This window comes from Xiphias gladius, chromosome 6 (assembly GCF_016859285.1).
Source record: "Xiphias gladius isolate SHS-SW01 ecotype Sanya breed wild chromosome 6, ASM1685928v1, whole genome shotgun sequence".
Lineage (NCBI taxonomy): Eukaryota > Metazoa > Chordata > Actinopteri > Istiophoriformes > Xiphiidae > Xiphias > Xiphias gladius.
Genome location: NC_053405.1, coordinates 23,987,315 through 24,008,040, shown reverse-complemented (window position 1 = coordinate 24,008,040; position 20,726 = coordinate 23,987,315). Strand labels below are relative to the sequence as shown.

Genomic DNA, 20,726 nt, shown 5'->3' with positions numbered 1-20,726 from the left:
CCAGTATTTTGAACACCTCATTTTTCTTGTCACAGGACCAAAGATTTTCTGTCAAATTTAGTTTGCCCGCATCGCTGTCTTATAAAACCAGCAGCTGATTTAGAGCTAAAATCCCGTCGTAGAGGAAGACGGGAAGCTGGAGTAATTGCAGAAAGTCAAATTCATTTTATCATATGGGAAAATAATGTCATTATTTTAATAACTCATCCTGATACCTTCTGAATAATAAATTAGCTTTGAAATAGCTATAGAAATGAGTTATTGTCAAATGACAGATCGCCTGAATACAATTACAGAATCTTAAAGTAAATGATTGTTTTGTGTTCTTCTGCGTCACAAAAACAAAGCCTGTGTGTACCGCGTCGCATAATGGCTTTTGCCAAATTTTGTCTCTTTAAAAAGTGGGAGATAAATAAGCCTTTGGAGTTAATTCTAGACCAGCAAACACACTGGTGAATTATAAATAATCGTGTGTGGGTGAAATTATGGGGAGCATTGTACCTTGTAAGCTCATGTCTGCAACATTTTAATAACTGCAAATTGGACGCTTAATTTCCTGTGTGTGGATTCCAGTAACTGTCCCCCACCCAAAAAAATGGTCCACTCTTGAGCAATAACCACTAAAGTCAAGGTTGATATATATCTACATATGGACATTATCCACTGTACTTTCACAACAGTACACACGTCTTCAATGGTGACAATGTAATCATTTCTAACTGTGCACAAATTGCATAGTGAGCAGATTCTGCTGCTGTAATGGTGACTACTTGCTGGAGTTGTACTCTTGCTTCAGAGCTACAGAATATGAATGTATACAGTTAGATTCATTGGAGTGGCTCTTTGAACACGTGGCCGTGTAGACCCACAGTACTGTATGCTCGTGTTGATTTTAAAACTCTCCAATTCTGATGCAAATGTGATGCAAATATGTGTATTCAAATTCAAGGAGTCCTAGTGAGGGTGCCGCTATTAAACTATCAATATTAAATGTCACAATTCCAGTCAATATTTAATGAGGCCTATTTTCTAACAATGCAGCTTTCAAGGGCTCAGAATCAATATTTCAAAAAAAGTTAATTTTTCATAACTTTCGCTTTGAAAGCCCAAGTGCATTATTAATATCAGTTGCAAGTGTGAAAAGTGACAGATTCCATATGCATTTTCTAAACATAGTGGAGGTGAAAACTATGCGCTGTGCACTGATTCCGCCACAAATCTCCACAATGCTGTCAGCCTCATGGATTTTTCCTGGGGGGGGGGCGGCGACAAGAAGATTCCTGTCAGAGGCTGTGTATTTTGCCACCCCTGCTGTGTTTAAAAATCCATCACTGTCAAGAGAGTTCTCCCGTCTTTGAACTTTTCTTTTTTTGCAGTCTAGAAATCCCATCTCTGCCGTTCTTTTTCTTTGTCCTCCGTTTGTTTATGAGTCTCAATGAGAGTAGCCTCTGCAGTCTCAAGTCCTTCCGCTGCCCGTGTCTCTCCTCCCTCTCCTCCCTTCTCTTTCTCCCTCTCTTGGATGATCTCCACCAGCCTCTGAAACTTCTGGTTTAACTCCTCCATCCCTCCCACCACTGTCCCATCGTCCTTCTCTCCGTCGCTCTCCAGTGAGCTCAGTGACTCAGCTCTTGAATCACGGCCCTCAAACTCATAAGTCTGCAGTGAGTCATAGGGCGGCTGCGACAGGTCAGAGGTGACCTGATCCAGACGGATATTCAGGAGGTCTTCCATCCGGAGAGGCTGCGGGTTGGCTGCTTCTGTTCTCGTGGGCTCGGCCCCCAATGGCCAGCCTCTGCTGTTGCCCAACACACCCGCAGGTAAGGGCAAAAGCTGTGGGGTCAAATCCTTTCTCTGGAGTCTGCACATGTTCAGTAGCTGCACCCCTGCTGGGTATAAACCGCTGCTGCTAGACCCGTTCATACACGTCCCTCTGCTGTTTGGATTCAGCGAGCCCACAATGCTGTATGTGTCTCCTTTCAGGTAAACAGGAGGGTTTACAGAGTTGATCTGACTACCATTTGAATAATTTCGCTCTGAAACGGAGGGAATGGAGGAATCAGTATCGATGTCATCTATTGTGCAGCTGGTGGCTGCCGTGCTGATCTGAGTCTGCGATGACCCCGGTCGCCCCTCTTGCTGGTTTGATGAGGAGCTGGTGTGACTTTGGCATGAAGACTCAGTTGGGTCACAGTAGGTCACATTCACAGCGTCGCTGGCTGGTGTCAGCTCTGACTCTGTGGGGTTTGTCTGTAAAAGAGAAGGAGAGGGGAGAGATGCAGGCATAAATATATGGAGGCAAAAAATTGATTCGAACGTTTTTAGCAACTGAAAAAAATGCTAATCAGGAAATTGAATCACTACTGAATACTTGTTAAAATTTAATCACCACTGAGTTGATTGCATTGGAATATTTTACTATTTGTGGTTGAATTAGATAATTTGAAGTTGTGCCATTTCAAAAACTTAATTTTTATGGGGGAGTTGACAAATTCCAATAGAAAATTGTCTGAACTTAATCTGATTGGACAGAGTTCTGATTCAGACAGGATTTCCTGTCCTCGGTAGACTAGATGTTTAGTTGGAATCTTCCACCTTGAATTTTGGTGTCTTACTTTTTTTTTTTTTAAATAAGACACCAAAATTCAATACCCCAATACACTGTTAGTGAATGGTCAGATATGCTGAATCTCTGATGTCTATGGCTGCTGTGATGGAAATGATTTGGGATCTGCTTGTACTGAACATTTATTCTTATATGCTGAAGATTCAGCCATTTTAGCTTCAAGTAAGACTGAGAAATATTTTTATTCTAAGTGAAGAATTCAGTAAGAATAAGAACAGGGTAGTAGACAATAAGTTGTCCTTTCACTTGACCAAAACGGAATTTATTTTATTTCGATCAAAACCTGAGAAAAGCAAACTGTGTTTGGGCAGTATTGTCCTGGATAGTCAGATTTATTCCTGCTAAGCCCTCTGTTAGTTACCCAGGAGGACCACTTTCACAGGGTTGGGGGAACTCCTGCCTAAAAGACTGGCATGGATATTTGTTCCTGTGGTGCAAGAAGTATGTATTGATTTATGGATTTGATAGTATGATGTCACCTAGGTGACTCCTGTATCAATGATCTCTTTACATCAAGGACCACAGCGGTCATTATTGTGTTATCTTTGGCATTTTGTAGATATGTGTGACCTGGGGTCCTCTCTCTCACTGTGCCAAATATAGTACATTGACACAATCTCGGGATACCCTATGAGTATGATTTCAAAGGTAGTTCAAATAAATTGTATATGCAGCTACATTCATAGAGGCAGGCCAGCCAACAAACACTACTTAGTTGCAGTCCATTTGCTTTCTGATATACTGAATAAAAGGAATAAAAATCTTCACAAGTTTAGAAAATGACCCAATTTTGATTTCTGAATTTCACCAACCAGATCTGTTGACCTGAATTGACTTTTTAGATCTGGAAATGAGTAATTGAATTTGAACTGGAACATACACTGATCAAACATTTAAACAGCTGAACCAGTTACTGGTTTTAATGTTGTGGCTGATCAGTGCAGCCTTTTGAATATTGGACACTTGAGCTTTCTATCTGACTTTATGAAATTGTGAAAACAAAATAATACTTAAAATCAAGTTTTTGAAATCAAGCCACTTGACATACTGTCTTAAAACAGGAAGAATTCAAGACACATAAATTAAGATAGAAATAAAATAAGATGGTTTTCAAAGTAAAATCTTTCAATGATTTGTATCCAGTGGTATTTAAATTTTAACATTAAGTGTTCACTTGAAGTGATTGAATTTCACAGTTAGATATTTACTTGCTTATAAAGTTGTTTTGAAGACCCTTGAAGGGCTTTCTTTGCCTCCATATAATTGCTAACATATTTTTATCTCTTAGTATCACTACTATTGTCTGACCTTGGCCTCATCCCGATTTTCTTTTGTATCAGCTGCATTTGCGTCGCTGCCTAAATTTCCGTCGGTAACTGTACTCTTCCCCAGCATGTGTTCTGCTTCATAACTGCCAGGGCTCATCTCAGGAGAGTGCAGCAGAGGCTCAAAGGTGCTCTGGTTCTGGATGACAAGGGAATTGCCGATATGACCTCCAGTGAGCCCATGGGTCAGCTGCGTTAGCTGCAGACCTGCCTCCAGTGGCCCGGCCGGATAATCTCTAAGAACAGGCAGCGTGTGGATGCCGTAGCAGAGGCGTCCGTAGAGTGGAGCCGAGCCTGGGCGCTGCTCAGGGTCCAGGCCGGGGCGCGGGTTACGGCTCCAGCTGTACGTCCTGGCCCTCGGCGGATTCTGCTGGGTGTACCATCTGTGCAGAGCGATAGATGTCAGACAGGCACACAATCACACACAAACATGCACACACTCCCATAAGCTACCATGGCAAGGATAAACTTTTTTTTTTTTTAATTTTATTTCTGGGCATAGCTCACATGTTTCTGTTGTGCATGTGCTGTATTCTGTGCATGCTTTGCAACGCTGTAATGTCAAAAGCTGCGGTGTCTGCTTCCCCTCCCCCCTCATCATCATAGGATATGATGTTCTCCCTGACATCATCCTCCTCGAAGGGTGAGTGGGAGTCTCGCTTCTGATGGCGCAATGACAGTGAGAGTGCACACACCACTAAAGGGCAAAAAAAGAGACACATGACCACATACTCTTTTAGACATTATAGACGCAACCTGACACAACTGCTCAGCGTCTTTCAAAAAGTCACAAACAGCATATTTATAGTACCTCGGAGACTTCAGAGAACTGATCAAACGTACCCAGCAGAGTGGTGACACAAGCCAGCATGGCCAGTAAGGTGACCAAACTGAATATGAGAGACGGAGAGGTGGACGGCATGGGCAGACAAACCATGTGTCTCTCCCATCTCCTGTCCCTCTGTCTCCCCCTGTCCTCTGTCTGCATGCCCCCTCGCAGACAGGGACAAATGGTCACGGTCACCGTACCAGTGTTGGTGAGGCCAGAGGCTCCGTCGCGTAGCACAACTGGCACGTAGAGGGTTAGTAAGGATGAGGAGAAGCCAGGGCGGGGCTCCAAGGCTGATTGGAGCACCAGGCTGGCTGTCACACCTGATAACATGGCAAAAAACACACACACACACACACACACACACACACACACACACACACACACACACACACACACACACACACACACACACACACGCACACACCGACCAAACTTACCAATTTTTGTTGGTGACATTTATTAAATTGTAAAAAAAAAAGAGCAAAGCAGTGCTACCTCCAGTTTCCCTGATAGTGAGGTTGAGTGCAGAGCTGGACTCTGGAGGGATGCTAAAGTGGACCGGGGTGTCCTGCCCTCCCTGGTCCCTGTCGATGGCTCGCAGAACCTGAACTACCTGTAGAGCAAAGAACAGGAAGCTCTGTTTTAATGGACCTCAAGATAAATCTCCAAGGGTCGAATGAGATTATATATATATTTTTACTTTTATCTATATTTTACATTTTTTGGACATGAATGAAAGAATCTGCCATATGAAAATCACTCTTTGTTGGAACTGCTGACATAGGCAACATATGACGAGGGGCTGCAAGTAGACATTGTTAAATAAAGTTGGGATAAAAGTCTCTATTTGACAGCAGAAACAAACTTAGTTAGAACCCTTAAGATTTTCACGAAATCAGACCCTGTGTGTTAATACTATTTATGGTTGGCATTTTGGCAGTAATAACCATTCATGTGTTTTCATTCTATAATTACGTGTGTATAGTAGCTTTCGTTGTTAGTGATGGAATCAACCAGGTCCAACAGGAAACAATGAATCATGTAATCCAGCCTTACTGTGTTTAATTTCATTGTTTATGCTTCGCTCTCCTCACGCTGTATCAGAGCTGTAGTGCAAACCCAACACGTCCTATTGCTGCTGCTTCCCAATAAAAGCTTTCAGCTGGCAAAACATGGGGTGGCATTCCATGTGAAGGAGTCACAGAAAGCGTGATGTATTTTTCACCTAAATTTGCGCTGACTGTTGGTTTATCAAACGTGTGTCTACAAAACAAAAAAAGGGTCATTTTTGCCTTTGGATTAGACTTTCATTTTACAGGGAGTAATGGAAAAAGGAAAGGGATGGCTTAAAATTAGAAAATGGTTGCAATTATTTTTGACTTACTTCTTTATCATTGCATTGTAGGAGCTTATGAGTGTTTGCTGTGGTTTTAAATTGCACTGGCTGTTACCAAGGTAACCAAATCAGTCAGGACTGAAATCATAAGGATTAGTGTAACATGAATAGTAGTGAGTAGTTTATTTCAGTTCAGTTATACTTTGAAGAATAAGGCTGCTTACAGTATGTTATTAGTATGCATCATGACTGATTGTATTAGCTTTCAATTCTATTATATAATATTTGGAAATGTAAAGCTGAGTAAAGAAACAAACAATAGGTGACTTTGCCTCCCTGATAACCACTTATTGTAATGGTTTTAACAAAGGAGGGGAAAAAAAATTGAGTCAAACTTAAGAAATAATATCACACATGCTTTCAAAAGTAGTCAGTGGCATGAAGTTGAGACAGAATTGATAAAAAAAAAGAAGATAATCTGAAGTTTTATTCAATGTCGGGCAAAATCAAAAAATAAGAACGGACCTGACCGGGGACACTGGAGTCACATACAGATGTTGTGTACTGCCTGTCTAACTCCGGCGCATTGTCATTCTGGTCCAGTGTCTCTATGGCAACCACAACCCTTGACACAAGATTTGGATTGTCTGAAAGAAAAGGAAACCGACATTAATTTGGAAATTATCACTGAGTTTCTATCATTTATCCGCCACACTTTGTATTCCAAAACTCCAGGCGGTGCTTTCTGTGAAATATGACTCTGGTAAGCTCTGTTGCTCATAGCGCCTGAGGGCAGAGGGGCCGACATACCCCTCTGTGTGGCGATGACAGTGATATTATGCCACTGCTCCAGCTCACGGTCCAACTCCATCACTGTGCTGATAAAGCCTGTGTCAGAGGCGATGCGGAACAGAGCCTCAGGGTCTGACTGGGGATCGATGGAGTACCTGAGATGCAGAAATAGGGCACGAGGAAAAATAGGAAAGAAAAAAGATAGTGAAGCAAGCCCTGAGTGAGTGAGTGACTAAATGAGTGAGCGACGGTGTAATAACCACCTGATGTTGGTGCTTTGTCCTGTGTCTGGGTCCACAGCGTAGACGCGGCCAACAGAGCAGACAGGGGGGCAGTTCTCAGACACATCCAGATGGTACAGAGCCTGGGAGAATCGCGGTGGCTCATCAGCATTAAGGACCATGACCCGCACTGTTGCCTGGTCCTTAAAGGGACCTTTCCTTAGGTACCGGGCATCCACTAAAGGGTTGGCAACTTCCACGGAGAAAGTGTATGAACTGCAGGCCTCATAATCCAGCAGCTGTGCGGTGAAGAATAAAGCAACCTCAATCTATAGGCTAGACTTTTTTTGAAGGCACTTAGTTTATGATTCATATGTCTATTTGTATTTGTATTTTTTCTACATCCCTCACATCTTCCATTTTCAACTTTCTTGGATCTCAGTTTGATCAAATTTGGGGTAATTACTCATCAGGCTCTCTTCCCTCCTCAACCTCCTCACCCCTTTATTTTAATTTTTCACCAGTTGCTTATTAGTTTTTTGTTAGTCATTAATTGCCCACTGTAGAGCCTTGAGAGTCTGAACCTGTCAGCGACAGAGGGTACTTGAGTTAACTGAAGTGTTTAACTGACTAAATAAAATAAATTTTCAACACCAGACCTAAGCAACTTTGTTCATATATCCTGGAATGCTGCATATTAGATATTGTTCACACTATGTATTATGACAATTATGAAAACTTTTGTTGAACGAAATGAACGAAAGTTGCTTTACACACAGTCACTCTGTGTCAGTACCTGTGTCTTGTCACTCACCTTGTTCAGTGCAATTACAGCCTCTTGGTCCCTTCCAGTTATATTGAATATTTCGGCCTCCTCTGTGTCCAGAATAGCAAACTCCAGCAGTGCATTTTCTTCCAGATCAGGATCGGTGGCGGTGAGACGGCCCACCTCCACACCTGGTGCTGCTAGCTCAGATACAGAGAATGACCACGCACCTGCAGAGAGGAAAAAATAATGAATATAATGGTTTTGAGAACTGGCACTGAATCGTGATTTGAAAAACTAAACTATGCAAAGTACAGCAGGATAGTGTCTGGTTGAAGTTTGCGTTAAAACACGGTGGCTATTCACGCAATACATGTGTCCATTATGCCTTTTATTATAGGGGAGTTTCATTCACATATTTCATGAACAAGTTTAAAGAATATCTTAATACAATACACACATGCCCATGTGTGCCTAGGAAGAGTTATTATAGGAAGTAATTATTCCTCCTGTCCATATAGTCTAAGTGATGGGCGACAAAATCTAAAGTCCTTGGTTTGTGCAATAATACTAAAGCTAATATGGGTCTTCAGATGTCTGAATTAGTCAAAACAAGAATGTATCTTCCAAAGTTAGTCATTTTACAATGAAATCCCCTCTGTTTCCATGTAGTTTTTCTCTGCAGAGCTGCAGTGTAGAGGCAGTAGCACAGAGAGGGAATTTTGTACTAAAGACTGAAGCCTCATATTTGCTTTGAAATTTTGAATGCATTTTTGCACAGCATATGGACTGTGTGGGTTGTCCCTCATTTCTAAAGGGATCTCTTTAGGGCCAGTAAGCAGAGGAGGAACATTTGCAGTGACCAGTAAGCCTTGTCAATGTACATATAGACATGGGCATGTTTTAAAACAAAACGTGAAACTGTCTTTTAAGTCTTTTTTCATTAGTACCTCACTCTACAACTAAATTGAATGCTACTGATGATTTTTGTACATGCTGTACATTTTGGACATTTTCTCTATGTTGAGCAGAAAGTAGTTCCAACTACCTTGTTTAATTATTGTAAACTGAAAACTTGTGATAGGCATTATTCACTATTTTTTGTACCATTTTACAGACCAAACAACTGATAATGAAAGCAGTCATTAGTTGCAGTACTCGTTTTCAGCCAAGCTGGCAGCATGGCTTCTGGGATGGTAATTTCAGTCTGCTGGTCCACTACTTTGGCCCAGAATGAAATATCTCAAAATACTGGCTAAATTGCCATTGCCACATTCGTGGTACCCTCAGGTTGAAATGTAAATACTTTAGTGTTCCTCCGACTTTTTAATCTAGTGCCATCATCAAGTCAAAATTGTAATTTGTCAAATACCTGCATTCCGACTAGCCTTGGCTGTACTTTTTTGTTTAATGCTAAAATGTTAGCATGTTAACATGCTAGGCTAAGATGGTGAACAAGGCAAAGAATATATCTGCTAAACATCAGCATGTTAGCATTGCCACTGTGGGTGTATTACCCTTCTAGTGTTAGCATATTCCGTGGAATGAAAAAGTTTGGGCACCCCTGGTCAAAATTTCTCTTACTGTGAATATTTAAGTAAGTAGAAGATGAACTGATCTCCAAAAGGCATAAAGTTAAAGATGAAACATTCTTTTCAACATTTTAATCAAGATTAGTGTATTATTTTTGTTTTGTACAGTTTTTTAACTGCACCATACAAAAGTTTGGGCAGCCCAAGAGATGTCCGCTTTCAGATAACTTTTACCAAGGTCTCGGAGCTTAATTAGCTTGTTAGCGCTATTGTTTGTTCTAAATCATCATTAGGAAAGGCCAAGTGATGCAAATTTCAAAGCTTTATAAATATTCTTGAGTACTCCAACCTTGTCCCAACAATCAGCAGCCATGGGCCCCTCTAAGCAGCTGCCTAGCACTCTGAAAATTAAAATAATTGATGCCCACAAAGCAAGAGAAGGCTGTAAGAAGATAGCAAGCCGTTTCCTCGGTTCATTATGTAATTAAAAAATGGCAGTTAACATGACCGAACGAGGTCAATTGAGGTCTGTAAGACCAAGAAAACTTTCAGAGAGAACTGCTCGTAGGATTGCTAGAAAGGCAAATCCAGACCCTCGTTTGACTGCAAAGACCTTCAGGTAGATTTAGTCTACTCTGGAGTGGTGTCGCACTGTTCTACCGTGGAGCGACACCTGCACAGATATGATCTTCATGGAAGAGCCATCAGAAGAAAACCTATCCTACCTCCTCACCACAAAATTCAGCGACAGAAGTTTGCAGAGGAACATCTAAACAAGCCTGATGCATTTTGGTAACAAGTGTTGTGGACTGATGAAGTTAAAAAATAGCTTTTTGGCTGCACTGAGCAAAGATATGTTTAAAAAAAGAAGAATTTCATGAAAAGAACACCTCTACAAGTGTTTAGCACAGGGGCTGGATCGATCATGCTTTTGGCTTATGTTGCAGCCAGAGGCACGGGGGACATTTCACTGGTAGAGGGAAGAATGGATTCAATCGAATACCAACACCAACAACACCAAATCTGGGAGCAAACATCCCACCATCCGTAAAAAAGATGAAGATGTAAAGATTATGCCTTTTACAACAGGATAATGGTCCTGAACACAGCTCAAAATCCACAATGGGCAACCTCAAACGGCCCAAGCTTAAGGGTCTGCCACACCCCTCACAGTCCCCCGACCTAAACATCATTGAAAATCTGTGGATACACCTCAAAAGAGCAGTGCTTGCAAGCTGGCCCAAGAATCTCGCAGAACTAGAAGCCTTTTGAAGGAAGAATGGCCGAAATTCTCCCAAATAAGAAATGAAAGACTCTTAGCTGCTACAAAAAGCATTTACAAGCTGTGATACTTGCCAAAGGTGGAGTTACTAAGTACTGACCATGCAGGGTGCCCACACTTTTGTTTTGGGACCTTTTCCTTTTTTATTATTTCGAAACTGTATAAAATGGAAATGAAAAAGTAATCTTGCTTAGAATATAAAAGAAACGTGTCACATCTTTATGCCTTTTGGAAATCAGGTGATCATTTACACTCTTGACTATTCATAGAAACACAAAGTTTGACTAGGGTTGCCCAAACTTTTTCATGCAACTGTAACTCAAAGTACTGCTCTGCCTAAATAAAGTCTTGCAGAGCTGCTAGCACGGCTGTAAACTCTTCACTAGTATGGATAACCTAGGGTTATCATTGAAGACATTTTCTCTTTTTTGTGCAGAAACAATTAGTTGATAAACTGACAAGTCATTGACAGAAAATTAATCAACAGCTATCTGTAATTAATTGTCATTTATCAATCTAAAATGGGAAACATTTGCTAGCTCAAATTACTCAAATGTGAAGATTGGTTACTGTTTATATCATTGTACATGAAATATATTTGGTTTCTGAACTGTTTTTGAACTGGACAAATAAAGCAATTGGACCACATTATCTTGTGCTCTGGGAACTCGTGATGGTCATTTTTAGACCAAACGATTGATAATGAAAGAAATTTTTAGTTGTTGCCTTTGTTTCTTTGTTTAATCTCTAGACAAAAATAGATCTAAACTCTAATAATCCCATTATTAATGTTACAAACATACAGTAAATGAAACGCTATTGAGCTACAAATTAATTGATAGTTATTTGTCACAGTCATTAGTTGTATTTATTAAACTGAGAATTTGAGCTGTTAGTGTTACAGTCTGTCCACTTTGCAAGCATGAAAATGAAGTCAGTGATCTCTGAAGTCATGCCATTTATTGGAGAAAAAAAAACCTCTACATGCAGCAAACTCAGAGAAATGTTTTCCTTTTAATCAGAGCCGCTCTACCTTGCTACGTAATAAAACAAAATCTGAAAATCCCACCACTTGCATCTAAAGAGCATGCTAAATGAGCTGCTTGCTTAACCTGTGGCATTATTTTTCAACAGAGAAGAATGACTTAGAGTACGTTGGTGATGGAGGGAAGATGTATAGTCAGTTATCAGTAAATAAATACACTACTGCTCAAAAATTTTACAACACCGAAAATTTTCCATGTTTTATTGAAATTTATGCAGTTCAAGTCAACTGAAAAACCTTAAATCGTGCAAAGATCAGCTGTAAACTGCCCAAGGTTAAAAAAACAAAAAGGTTAGGTCACCAAACATAAAAAATCATGTAAATTTCAAGAAAACAGACCTTTTTCAGGGAATAAGAAATTGGTTGACTTACAGCTTTCCTGCAACAATGGAAGTAAATATGCCTTGAAAGTTAATTCAAACAGTTTTGGGCTCCCTAACCTCCTTTGATGACATACAAACCCACTGTCTTGCACAAAGGCAGTGTTGGAGCAAACTGTGTTACTATACCCTCTGATGCATTATTAGGACAAGGCTTTGCTGCAGGAAGTAGTTCTGTATGTTGGTATCAGAATGGCGAGGAAAAGACAAGTAATGAAGGAAGACAGACTGTTTGGTCAGGGGTTCATCCTACAGCAAGATAATGGTCAAATTATGATCAAAAATATTAGAAGAAAAGAACTAGACGATGGCTTCACATGATAGAAGACCAGCACAGTCTCCAGACTTAAACCTCATGGAGCTGGTTTGGGATGAACTGGACAGAAGGTGGAAGCAAAGCAAACTACAATTGCAACACACTCGTCTGAACTTCTGCAACAGTGTTGGAATGAACTCTCTGAACAATATTTGATTTCCACTGTGTTCGGCTGCTGAGTGAGTCAAAAATGTATTTAAAATTTAGTTCAACAAAAAGATTCCATGATTCCTTGTTTTTAAAATCTCCAGTTGTTTATTTGTTTTATGCTTTAATTTCAGAAACACTGAGACACTGAATTATGTAAATTGAAATAACATTTTGAAAAATGGAAGTGTTCTAAGACTTTTGACGTGTAGTCTGACACACTGCTGGTATTTGGAAATATTAAATTGCTTCTATAAAGCACTCTATTGCAGCACAATATATCAACATGAGAAAAGGGGGCTTTAAACATTGAGATGAATGGCGGTAAGCAGAGAATGTCAGGACGAAGTAGGGAAGAGGGGGAAAAGTGAACACAGGAGATGTAGTACTGTATACAGAGAAATGCAGTATATGTCTCAAAGTGTTAGACACATTCTGCAGTGATTTTACTGTCTATTGAAGCAGAAAGCACTGAACTTTAAGATGAAATATTAATAGCATGGAACAGGGAAAAGCTTGGATGAGAAAAAGAGGACATGATCTTTCACTCTTCAACGTCAAGCCACAGGCCATTTGAACCTCAAGGGACCAAGCTGGAGTATTTATGTGAATGTTAATGCCAGTCATCCTGGCAAAGGTTATGTTATTGCAATTGATGTTAAAAACATTCATTAGGAAGAGTGCATAAAATAAAGGTGGAAGACACTGGACAAGCTGTTAAGCTGCACTAGAGCTTATATCTTATCCTGAAGCTGTCAAGGCAACTAGGACCCAAAGGAGGCAAAAAATATCAGACTGCTGTCACAAATGCCATTACAAGATGTTTCATCATTTTAATCTTTACTTACACACACACACACACACACACACGCATATATTGTGCAGCCAACAGTTAAGTGGTGATCTGATAACAGCAGTGCTTACTCCGTCTGAAGTGAGGGGGGTTGTCGTTGACATCGCTCAGCTTCACCGTGACGGTTGTACTCCCTGATAATCCGCCCAGATGCCCACCCATGTCTTTGGCCTGGAGGACGACCAGATATTCATCCTGAGTCTCTCTGTCCATATCAGGTACGGCTGTTCGCAGGATGCCTGGTGGAGCAGCAACAGATTTCACAGTGACATAGCATCTCTTGAAATTAGTATCAAAGCCAGTCGGACGCATTCATTTTAGAATCAGGACATTGGAAAACATCTGACTCCAGGCCACTTCTGCTTCCGAACGAATCATATAAAATGTTAGTTAAAATGTTCTTATCCACGCTGGACATATGGTGATATCTAACCGCACCACAGGGATTTACTGTGTAAAGTGTAATCATCAGCTGGAGCGGCATGTTACGGTTTACAGCTTTGAGGGGGCGTGTGGTACGCGTGAGGCTGTGACCAGACCTGTCTGAGGATCCACAGAGAAATAGTCCTGGCCCTGAGTGATGGCGTACACCAGCCGGGCACTGTTTCCATATGTTGGATCATCAGCATCTCTGGCTGTGACTTGGATTATGGAAGTGCCTGTGAAACAGAGGAGGCGACATTTGGGACAGGTTAAAGAATTAAAGAATCTCAAAGTATGGTAGTTAAAGCCGGTTCGCTGGTTCATGAGCCATCTTAAAGCGATACTCCGCTCAAAATCTATCTTTTAAATATCTAATACTTAACATCTGTAGGATTAAAAGGATTATCCATTTCTCTGCTGTCTCTCCATATGTGCAGTATGTTCAAAACAATCCTTGAGACAAATGTGGCTAAATATGCTGTTACCCTCCTTGAAATGCTGGAGCTGTGCCAGAAAACAGTGTATTTAGCCATATTCTAGCAATAATGTGTCTACAAAATACTAGACATTTCTGGACAGTGGGGAAGTCTATTATGCTGAAGGATAATCTGCAAATATTTTGATAATAATCATATATGATAGTCTTTGGGTTTTGTACTTGTTAAAAACAAAAGAAAAAAACAATCTGAATACATCTCCTTGGGCTCCTGGAAGTTGTGATGAGCATTTTTCACTATTTTATGACATTTCACAGACATAATGATTATTATTACTATTACAGATTATTCAAAAAAAATAATCATTAGTTGTTTGGGTTGGTTGAGAAGTTTCTATGAATTTTTCTATGAATTTTTTTTCAAAGTATTTTAGTCAAGCTAGTTCCATGGCTCTAGAGATGGCAATGCTGTTGTATTAGTCAGTTGGTCAGTCCGCTGCTTTGGCCCAGTCTAAATGATCTCAACAACTATTGGATGAATTGTTGCTAAATTTGGTACAGATATATCCATGGTGATGGTTAGTCCAAATGACTCTGGTGATCCCCTGACCTTTCTCTAGCGCCACCATGAGGGTTTTGAGTGAAATTTTTTTGACAACTACTGGATGGATTCCCATGAATTGGTACAGACATTCATGTCTCCCCTCAGGATGAACTGCTACAACTCTGATGATCCTCTGACTTTCATCTAGCACCATGATAACGTCAGAATTTCATTTTTTCCAGTTCCCAAGTACAGCCTCACAGAGCCACAAGCTAGAGAATTCATACCCTATTTACTGTTATTAATACTATTATTGCACTATATCTTTCTTCATTTTATTTGAGTGTCTGAATTCTAAGATTGTAAATTTATCCACTGTAAAATCCTCAAAAATGAAACAATGGAATGAAAAAAGTAGTGTGGCTTGTAAGAATGCAACAATGCAATGCTCCGCATTTTATAGATGTGAAATTTATAATTATACAACTAAACCTGTCAGCAATGATGCAAAAAAAATGACATGTACAAAGTCTCAATTTCCTTCTCTGCATAGAGTAAACTATTGAGGTTCTATTATACAGGGAGTAGTGAATAAGTGAACAAGAAAGAGATTTGGGACACAGCCTTATTCTTGTTTTGCTGTGAAAACTCATTGCCGTTGGAATCCATGTTAGTATGAAAACAGCAGCCGCTCTCCAGGAAGGACATCACTACTTACATTTTACAGCTGCATTTTAAATAGATTTTGGGTGGAGTATCCCTTTATTGTTGTTTTCTGGCCGTACCGATGTTGGCCATCTCCGGCACCATGGCGACATAGGCTTCATTGGGGAAGACGGGCGGGTTGTCATTGATGTCCTGCACTCTGATGATGAACTCAGAGGAGGGCTCCAGGGCTCGGCCTGTCTGACGGTCTGTAGCCGTTGCAATGAGACGGTACTGGTCCTTCTCCTCGCGGTCCAGGGACTTGGTGACATGTATGTTGCCTGTGTTGCTGTCAATAACAAACACAGAGCCCACTCCCTCTCCCTCCAACAAATACTTAGTGCGACCGTCTCCTTTGTCCATATCTGTGTGCAGCTGGAAAATAAAAAACATACGGAGTTAATTACTGTAACACCTTCAGGCAACATTGCAGAATGCTGATGCTGGTATTGCTCATTAACACTCATTGTAAGGCAAGTACTGCAAACATGAGTACGTAAAATGGGTGATTTATGTTAAGACGTTATGTGCTCAGTGAATCTGAAATGAATGGCACCAGGTGTGGAAGATACATATGGGACCAGGATGAGTACTGATGCATACAGCTAATCAACTCATTGGACCAAACATGCCATTGGGGGCTTGTTGAGGGCAAAACCACATCAATGTGGACAGTGGCCCTGCAAATGTCCTACATGTATGTTCACAGATGCATTCTGCTTACACAGTTAGTATCCATCTGTAAATCTTTCTGTCCCTTCTATCCATCTGTCCCTTTCTTCCCCTTCTTGTGAATCCATCTGCCGCTCTTCCCTGTACCTTTTAAACCACCTCTTTTTCCAGTCCTTGCGTCTCTCTCTTTTCATCAAGTTACCTCAGTTACACAGGATGCCCATCTGCTCACATTTCTCATTTCTCTCTCTCTCTCTCTCTCTTCCTCGGACTATCTGTTTTGCTCTCTGGTGCAGAGTACTGGTTTGGTATTTAATGGCAGAGAGGATATTATTGTGAGCTGGATAGGTAAAAGGCCAAACACACAGAAATAGAAAGCTAAAGAGATTACTCAGCCTTCATCACACTGAGCTTTCTGACCAGGAGCCTTCACATCTCTCTACCCTTAAGGCGCATCTGCACATGTTCATAATCCACAGGGCTTACTCACAACCTCTGCTGTGGACCTTAGATACTCAGAGAACTAAAGCTTTGATTTTAAAATTCAGCTGCAACAGTGACTGTTTAGAAATTTGCGGCGCAATTTCAAACGGTTTCGGCAAAGCATATTCATTCTGTTATGTGAATTTTTTTTTCAACAGAGAAATAGAGAAATTTAATTGCCTGCATAATGATATGTGCAGCATTAGCACATTTGTGTGCTCGAGAGAGCTGCACACTTGAGAGTACCTAAATATTCCGACAAAATGCATGTTAACATATGTACATATTAGTGCAATTCTAACACACTGCACAGCGTGCAGGCAGACAGCAGGAGAATATATAAGATTAGTGTACATTCTGTGTGTGTGTGGTGTGTGTATGTGCTGGGAGGATAAAGTTGGGGATTATAGGAACTCATGATAGCATACCCTACATACTGCTAGATAAGGGATTCAGGGTTTTTTTATTCAACCCCACAACCCATCCCTATCACTCCTTTCTTCCTTAAAGTTATTTTCGATCTTGATCCCACACTTCACCACCAGCCACCTTTGTCAGAGTCTGTGCCTATCTCGCTTCCCTGCTCCTTGCTTTGCCCCCCACTCCAACCGCTCCCTTTCTATCAGGCCCTCCTCTCCTCACTGTCTAATTGCTGGCTCAGTCCTGCTGTGCTTCAGTCAGCAGGGAGAAAACACTCTCACAGTGGGGAAGAAATTTATCCACCCCAAACAAACAAAGCTGGAGAAAGAGTAAACTCTCTCTTCCAATTCCTTTGTCACTTTCTCTCCTACTCTGTAATCTGAATTTTCCCCTCCCCTCACTCATGCACTACATTCACCTACGGGTTTTATATCTGCTCCACAGTGCTTTCTACGGCAGCCAAACTCTTCCTCTTTTCGCACGGGTGGAGGCACCTGCGATTTGAACTGTAGATAGCGCACCTCAAACCTTGCAACAGTAATGAGTTTGACATGATCATCTCTCTATTTTTGGCAAACAAACTGAGCTGCCTCAGAGAGAAAACGCTGCGCTTCCAACCCCCTTGCAATACAGGGATGCTTTATTACATGAATATCAACAGCAAGACTGTGCTTGCAGAGGAATGAGCAGTCTCGTGTGTCTACTGATTGCTTTAACACCCCTCCCTGACTATATCAATAACAACCAGAGAGGAAGATTAAACATTTATGAGGTGTATACTGCACTGGTAAGAATCCAATCTAGACTGTCATGGTAAAGTATATTGCTGGCTACAAAGTGGCTGGCAACATTCCCTGTTAGTGTTACAGCTGATCTAATCCTACTCTGAGTATACCATAGCTGCCAGCATCTGCATTAGTGTCGAGCACCTCATTGTTAAATGTTACAAGTAAACCCCCCGGGATCTGAATGGTTCAGGTGTGCTTCGGGTGAAATCATCTCAGTCATTTTACGCGTTACAACACCATGGGCAGTTGAAGGATGCTGGTGTGGCGACTGCAAAGACTCGAGTATGTGACACGACAAGTGGTGGGACTGCTATGGTTATATGGCGTATTTGTTCAATCCTGTGTGAATGATGGAGCATTTTGAGCACAGAAAAAGAGTAATTCAAATTTGTTGAATTTGTTGAGAAATAGTAATGCAAAGAAAAATTTTGCGCAAACTAGAAATGTATTTTGTCCTCAGCAAATGTTTTTGTGTGGTTGCTAATATTCACATGAATACACAATTTGCTCATTTTCCCTCTCTCAGTTCTCCTGACCCTTGGACACTCGCCCACAGTTCTTTACATATCCATGCACTGACAGTTGCTGACCGGCTCACTCCACCTGACAAACAGGACTAGGTAATTTTTAAATGGCTGTTTTGTCTCAAGTCGGACTGCCAGTGGTGTTATCGGTTACTATGGAAGGAGGGAACTGGAAGAGGTAAGCAGGCATATGACAGCCGGTCGTAATTGGTTTTATGAATTCCCCTCTGTTTGAAACTTAGCTATGTTGATAGATAGCTAAGTTCTGCCAGATAAATAGTTAACTAAACTAGCTGGCTAAGCTACACGTCTGAGGCATTATAGTAATGAATGTACAGTAGTTCCTTTAGAAAATGTAGCTTTAACTGTGCTGGTAAATTTAAATAAATATAAATCTAAGAAATAATTTTGTTGGACTTCTCATTTTAAAAGCGTGCTATAAGGTGATTAATAGTCATTAGTAAATCAGCTTGCTATCCAAATATTAAAGTCAACTCAGGGCTTTGGACTTTTGCTGATGATTTAAAAAAAACAGAGGATCAGTTAAAGTTAATGTTTTTTTTAAAGGAACGTTAATGATTACAATGCTTTGGTTGGCAATCATCAAGGCAGCCAACTAGCTTTGTTAGCTACTGAATATATGGAAGAAATTAGTGAGTAACCTACAGCTAGGCTACAAGCTAATAAAGTACGAGGGCTTTTCTTATTCAAAATCTGAACTTTTGCTCAAATGTGGGATCATTAGCATTTTTATCATTACAAACAGACTTTGATAAAGGCTCATAAAACAAGGTATGTAAAGCAAAACTGTTTAACCTGTTTACACCTCTTATGTGGGACTTTGGAGCTGCTTACCATTCTCCCAGTGCTTCCCTACTCCCCCTATAAACAGTAGCATCACGTGTCCAAGAGTTCGTGAGAACACAGAGAGGAGAAACTGCAGAGCGGAGGAAATGAGTCAAACCGAGTGAAAGAGGTTATCATTGTGCCCCTTTGTGGATAATGGCAAACATGTATTGAGGGCCGCAATAATAATAAAAATAATTTTTATTTGCTCAAATTAAATCATTCTTTGCGTGATAAGGATTTCTCTACAAAATATAGTTTATGTCCTTGCAAAAGATCTTTGAAAAAATCTGTGCTCAAAATTTCCCATTGCACTCTCAGGAATGAAGTACAAATTTAACTCCACAGTAGATAGCAGGTGATTCACATCATGCACGTGCTAACTGGTTGTGACAACAGCTTACCCGTCCAATGAGCACGGGCTCGGGCCCTCTGTACTCCTCGATCACAAAGAACTGGTTCCAGAGCCAGCTCCTCCGGCGGCGAGAGTGAGGCCCCGACCGACCGTCTTCAGACTCCGTGACCCATTTAGAGCCGCCTTGTGTCTTCTCAGGCAAAACCTCACCGACACCTGTCTCCAAATGGAGCTCAGGCTGGAGAGAGTGCTCCTCTTCTGAATTCTGCTCTAGACTGTGATCGTTAATTAAACCTTCAACCTCTCCATTAGTCAAATTGCTCTTATTCTCATAGTTTACAGTGAGTTCACGGATATGTTTAGGTATTAAGGATTTTGCAGCAGATTCAGGATGTTTAAGTATGACTGTTTTCCTCGCTGCGTTGCTCTTAAAGTCAAAATCATTAGGGTCTCTGTCATCTAGTTTAAAAGCCACATTTGGAAGGGTTCTTATATCATCCTTTTTATTCTGAAGCTGGCTCTCCAGTTGTTTAATTCTCACAAAAAAGTTGTCCATGGACTCAGGATGTGCTAAAACTTGTTGTCTTTTGCTTAATGTTACTGGCAAATTCTGATCTTCCTCTGAAAGACCAACGACCACTGAAATGCAATTTCTTTCCCCTTTACAGAATAAAAGGAAAAGAAGCACAATATGTGCTGCCATAGCTGAGGTTCACTGATCACTTTGTTTCAAAGAATAACGGAATGGTTGACCAGAAGCAGGTTTCCACGACTCTTCATCTTGTGTTTTTACTGTCTTCTTCCTTCTCCCGCTTCATGTGTGCGCGTCTTCATTTCCCCTTCTTCTCTCACATTTTCCCATGCAGTGCACATGCTGCACAGGATCACCTGGGAGAACACATAATTAGTGTGATCTTCACTGAATGCGTTACAGTGGGAAACAAGTCCTTCAAGATACAGAAGTGAAAAGACAAACAGAAGTTGACATCTCACTCATTGTCTTATAAAAAGGAGGATATTCTGAGACAAATTCGTGGGTAAATTTTTTTCTATTGTTTGTTTAACAGCTTGGTTTGCTAA

The 20,726-nt window shown here is 40.8% G+C and overlaps 1 protein-coding gene across 2 annotated transcripts in view; it reads right to left on the bottom strand.

Moving 5' to 3' along the window:
* Positions 1-704: 704 nt before the first annotated feature.
* Positions 705-20,726, bottom strand: part of LOC120791003 (cadherin-24-like) — a 23,152-nt gene continuing 3,130 nt past the window's right edge. Inside the window, exons 2-14 of one of the 2 annotated variants that reach the window (XM_040129073.1) lie at positions 19,696-20,534; positions 15,639-15,933; positions 13,990-14,109; positions 13,522-13,689; positions 7,944-8,125; positions 7,172-7,428; positions 6,927-7,063; positions 6,642-6,763; positions 5,276-5,393; positions 4,792-5,100; positions 4,456-4,645; positions 3,932-4,331; positions 705-2,247 (exon numbers count right to left, since the gene is read on the bottom strand). In XM_040129073.1, the coding sequence (XP_039985007.1) occupies positions 1,378-2,247; positions 3,932-4,331; positions 4,456-4,645; positions 4,792-5,100; positions 5,276-5,393; positions 6,642-6,763; positions 6,927-7,063; positions 7,172-7,428; positions 7,944-8,125; positions 13,522-13,689; positions 13,990-14,109; positions 15,639-15,933; positions 19,696-20,349 (3,822 nt within the window). In that variant the 5' untranslated portion in view covers positions 20,350-20,534 and the 3' untranslated portion in view covers positions 705-1,377. The remainder of the gene's footprint in view (positions 2,248-3,931; positions 4,332-4,455; positions 4,646-4,791; positions 5,101-5,275; positions 5,394-6,641; positions 6,764-6,926; positions 7,064-7,171; positions 7,429-7,943; positions 8,126-13,521; positions 13,690-13,989; positions 14,110-15,638; positions 15,934-19,695; positions 20,535-20,726) is intronic. The other variant, XM_040129074.1, reaches the window with a different exon arrangement.